The 4,879-nt window shown below is 35.2% G+C and overlaps 1 protein-coding gene across 2 annotated transcripts; it reads right to left on the bottom strand.

Annotated features, from left to right (window-relative positions):
- Positions 1-230: 230 nt before the first annotated feature.
- Positions 231-4,386, bottom strand: LOC112800312 (la-related protein 1C-like). 2 transcript variants are annotated; one of them, XR_011861828.1, is made up of 7 exons: positions 3,690-4,355; positions 2,878-3,364; positions 2,644-2,806; positions 2,460-2,550; positions 1,255-1,326; positions 678-1,142; positions 231-454 (listed from the first exon to the last, which is right to left on the bottom strand). XR_011861828.1 is itself a non-coding variant. In XM_025842528.3 (6 exons), exons 1-6 carry the CDS (start codon positions 4,089-4,091, stop codon positions 840-842), a joined length of 1,518 nt encoding a protein of 505 aa, XP_025698313.1. In that variant the 5' UTR covers positions 4,092-4,386; the 3' UTR covers positions 231-839. The 2 variants fall into 2 exon arrangements, 1 of the variants encoding a protein (XP_025698313.1); XM_025842528.3 differs by having other exon boundaries at positions 231-1,142; positions 3,690-4,386.
- Positions 4,387-4,879: the final 493 nt, after the last annotated feature.

Here is a 4,879-nt window from a genome sequence, read left to right as displayed (position 1 = left end):
GCTATCTCGGATATTCTTGCAAAGTTTGATGGAGTAAAAGTACATCATATAAATTTCTATACAATCTAATGTTTTGAGGGATGGCATATATAACTATAATTTTGTCATCCAATATTTAGTATATCATCATATAAATTTTCAGAAATAAGAGTAAAATAATATATCACGATCATAATAGCTAACAGCAATGATACGAAATCCTATTAGCAAAAACAAGCACGGCCACATGGTTTCAGAAATTTCCATTCTTATCAACAAAGCAAAGCAGTTTCCAAAATTTAGAAATGTTTAAACAGGAAATTTGGCAATCACATAAATATCAACTAATATTACTTTATAGCTGCACTGAGTAGCACATTTAGTCTTATTATGTCCCAAATTGCAGGTAGGCATCAAAGTGATCAAACATGTCAAGCATTCCATCAACTCACCGTACATCATAATGCTTCATTACCTGGTGGGACAATGACCCCAAAGATTTTAAAATGCAGCTGAGGGGGCAACAGGGGATACGAAAACAAAATTTCCCCACACGGAAGCAAAACCATACCACCGGTAAGAGCAACACTGTGTCCCATAACAACAAGTAATGGCAGTAATCATGCTTACTACTAACTCCACCCAAAAGATGAACCAAAGAAGAGGACAAAGAATCTGTGTTTTAGAGAGGTATTTACCATTCAGTCCTCTTTGTTGTTCTATAACTTCTTGTTTCTCAATCATCATGAGCTACGCTTTTGTGAATCCCACTGTGCCATACCGAAAAACTGATACCATCTTTAGAACTTTGATTTTGATGTCCTGTTAAGAACTCAGAAAAAAAAGTGCACATTACAACTCTAATTTCCTGCCGAAACAGGATGATCTGCTCCTTGAATTCCAGATTGACCAGTACTCTGGCTATTGGAAAACTGCAATGGATTATTAAATTCCCCAAGAGTATGCTCTGAAAGATCTGTGTGAGCATCTAGTTCACTTGTACCATCATGGTTAGTTGTCCTCAAAGTAATATTTTGTACTCGTTCTGACAGCGAATCTTGATTCACAGTTCCCTGTATTGAAGAGTCTGCAGTGTTGGGAAATTGAACTGTAGGAGGTATGATCCATCTCCTCCAATCATTTCGCCTCCTTATTTTATCACCCTATGATATATAAACAAAAAGAAATCAATTTAAAAGAAGATAATTTTATAAAAATATAAACGAGTTAAAATTGCTAGATGCTACCTTCAATCAAATAAATACAAGAAAATACCTGCACTTCAACAACAGATGAGCTTCGAACAGCATCTAATATGACTTGTATATTGTCAGTCAAATGCATGACCTAACAGTCCACGGAAAGAAAGAAAAAATATATCATTTGATAACAAATAATGCCACTTATCCAAATAGAATTAATTAAAAAATGTTTACAATGATATTCAAAAACATGAGGTAAAACATAAGTATCAAAAGATTATTGAATTGTCCTACACTCTATTGTACTGAGGCCTAAAGGAGGCAGCAAAACGATGATAAATATTTGAGTCTCACTGGCTTTTGTTTTCATTCCCTAATTTCATTTTTAGGATTTACTTTTATCAAGATCTTAGGGAGAAAAAGTGAAAACAATAAAAATACTTGTTTTCATTTCATGTTATCAATTTTTCAATACAAATCTTGGAAATACAAAACAATGAAAATAACAACAAAAAGAATGAAAACAAAAACCAATTGAACCATTCCAATTCCATTTTACCAGTGTCATACCTTATATTGTAGACAATTCAATAAGATAGACCTCAGTATACAATAGAGTGTAGGACAATTTAATAATCATTGATATCAAATCATAAAGCTAATTTTAGTCCACACTTTGATATATATCTATTCAGAACACCACTTATCTAGTCGTGAGATGATAGTAGTGGTAAATAATTATGATAGTAATATCCGTACAGAAAAGCTGGATTTTAATCCAAAAGAACTGACGGCAAAAAGTTTATCAAAATCAGAAAATTAGCTTCTTATTCAAAGATAAAGCTTTTACTATTCTAGTAATAAGCCACCTGAAAAAAAAAATCCTCTTTTCGCTTTTCTTGCTCTGCTATTGTATAGGATAACTCTTATCCCAATTTATATTATCATTCTCTTCATCTTAATGAAATTTTTTTTATATATATGCGTGTGTGGGTGAGCAAGCGTGCGCTAAGATGATTTGTCATTCCATGAGTGTAGCCAAAGGAGGAATAACTTTCTTCTGATAAAAGGAAAGAGGAATGAAATTATAATTTCATCAAAATAACATTGCTACTTTTTAAATAGGTTCTGAATTAAAAATAAAATAAATTAAAAATTATATATATATATATATATATATATATATATATATATATATATATATATATATATATATAAGAAAAGGAATTCTTCTCGCATATGAATAAACCAAGCACACATTTACCCTAAATAACTTACTTTGTTGAAGCCTGCTATTAATCTTATAGGAACCCAGCCCTGGTCATCCATGTTCTGCCGCAAGAATGTATCCTTAATCAAATTCTCATTACTGCAATAGACAAGTAGTGGCATGTCTACACTCAACTTTCTAAACCGGTTAAAGAAAGAAGAATTTACTAACAGACCACATAGAAAGCAGTACCTAAAATAGTAATTAATCTGAGTGACTATCCTAGTATGCAACTGAGGGTCTGGACCTGTGTAGAACAATGTCTGAGGAGGCATTGGAGGACCATAATGAACCCCTCTTAGTAAATTTGGATGTGAAGGTGGTTGTTGGAGATATACTATTGGAGGAACTACATCTGAAAACGAATACAGTCATCACAGAATATGCATATCCTGAAAGAAATCATCTCTAATACAGCGTACTTACCATGGAAACCAATAGGACCACCAAATGCCCTAACTGGTGCTGTGTGAATAAATTGAGGAGCATTAGGAGGTGGAGGTGGAGGTCTTGGAAATCTAGGACCAACTCGTGGTGGCATTTGGGGGTCTCTACCATTGAAATTCCGTTGAGTATTCCAGTCCTGATCACGTCTGTTCCCATAATTATGATGGTGAGACCCATCTCCACGCTGATGTGAACCACTGTTACGATTTCTAAATGAATTACGCTGCTGTGGACGATCATTAGACACAAATGCACTTCTTTGTGCATGTTCGATTGGAGGTTGATAATGGGACCCAGTTGTTGCTGTCAAAGCTTGGGAAGCAGGCGGCTGTGGGTGACCACCATTAGAAAACACATTTGGACTGTTATGTTTGAATGGCTTCTGGCGATTTGGAGATGGCACCATATGGTTTGCACTTGCATTATCATTCACTTGTCTTTGTGAAGAGGAAGAGCTTCCCATACCCTATATTTGCACTTAAAACAATGGCATTGTCTATTTGCATACAAATAAACCAGAAAAACAAATATACAACAACAACATATGTGCCACTAAAGCAAACGATCACACACGGCAAAATCAAAATCCAATTTTCCTACATTTTCTAAGACACAATAACATAACAGCAGAAACATGCAATTTGGTCGATTGAAACCTAATAAAAACTTGCATTTTCTAGATCACGAATCAGAAAACCATAGAGAACACAAGTAAACATCAGCTCAGCTAACTTAAAATTTTAATAAACAACACTCACTAAGTGATAGAATAAACAAAATCTCAACCGAACCTGCGATTGAAGAACAGAGGATGATGATCCATCCAACAAACCCTTTGATGATGATTCTGATTTAATAGCAACCCTGGTAGACTCGGAAAGTGCAGGCCAAGAGACCGCGTCCATTACCAGCTTAACTTCCGAAGCTCCGCCATTGGATGATGGCTTGTTCCAGGCAGGCTTCTTCGCAGCTCGGCCCTTGTTCCCACCGTTTTTGGAGCTTTCAGCGGTGGAGCAGGAATCTTCTACCGACAGAGAAGTTGACACGGCGGTGGAACCAGAAGGGAGCGAAGGTTCAACGGCCACCGCCGATTCCATCGCAGAAGATGGAGCTGCCAGTACAGACTCGGACTCGCCACCGCGGACAACCTGATTCCACGGTGAGACAGCTGAGTGGTTACCAGCCATGGCCATGGTGTGGTGTTTAGGGTTAATATTAACCTCTAATCTCACAGCGTTTGCTAGTGGAAGGAGATTGATGATCAAAGCAAAAGGAAGAAGGAGATTATTGATTTGCACGCAAAGTGGCTTCTAGGGTTTCAACAAAATTGAGAAACCAAAATGCAGCAAATTTAGGGTTCCAAAATTTTGAGCGATCTGATCGCAGTGAAGAGAGGAGCTTTTGGTTTGTTGTGTTATGTTGAAAGAGAGAAGAAAATGCGTTTCGAAGAAAGTTTCGTAGAACGCTTCGCGTGCCAGGTTTTGTTCCTCTGTGTGAGAGTGTCACACATGAGTTTACGTAAATGCCCCTGCATTTGTTCCTGTTTCCTTTCTATTTGGACTTTTCTTTAGTTATTCACGTCAAGAAAATACGCCCAGTTCCCATAACTATTGCGGCTGTTTTGTGTTTTTTGGGGGGTTTTTTTTATTATTACTCTCAAAAAAATTAACTTACTTTAAAAATATATGATAAGATTATTATTAATAAAAAATTTTATATATTTTTTTAAATTTTAAAAAGAATTAGCTACCATATATTTTTAAGATACATATAAAAATTACTAATCAAACAATTTTTACTGAAAAAATAAAATATAGTTTTCAATATACTTAGTTTATCTTTTAAAAAAAATTAAAATTTATAATAATAATAATTTTAGAACATTAGTTAAACGTATGACTAAAATTGCCTTAAACAATACTCCATTTAAAATCTTAATCTTGTGTCTTTGTCCCGGACAGCTTGCTTATTAACTTAATTG

Source organism: Arachis hypogaea, chromosome 5 (assembly GCF_003086295.3).
Source record: "Arachis hypogaea cultivar Tifrunner chromosome 5, arahy.Tifrunner.gnm2.J5K5, whole genome shotgun sequence".
In the NCBI taxonomy this organism is placed as follows: domain Eukaryota; kingdom Viridiplantae; phylum Streptophyta; class Magnoliopsida; order Fabales; family Fabaceae; genus Arachis; species Arachis hypogaea.
Note: the sequence above shows the minus strand (reverse complement) of the source record. Positions and strands in the feature narration are given on the sequence as shown.

Excerpts from the sequence above, each read along its gene's own strand:
- LOC112800312 (XM_025842528.3), bottom strand. The coding sequence starts at position 4,091 with ATGGCCATGGCTGGTAACCACTCAGCTGTCTCACCGTGGAATCAGGTT. Across the intron at positions 3,365-3,689 it reads CCTCTGTTCTTCAATCGCAG|GGTATGGGAAGCTCTTCCTC; the intron begins GTTCGGTTGAGA and ends GTGCAAATATAG. Across the intron at positions 2,807-2,877 it reads TGGTCCTATTGGTTTCCATG|ATGTAGTTCCTCCAATAGTA; the intron begins GTAAGTACGCTG and ends ATTCGTTTTCAG.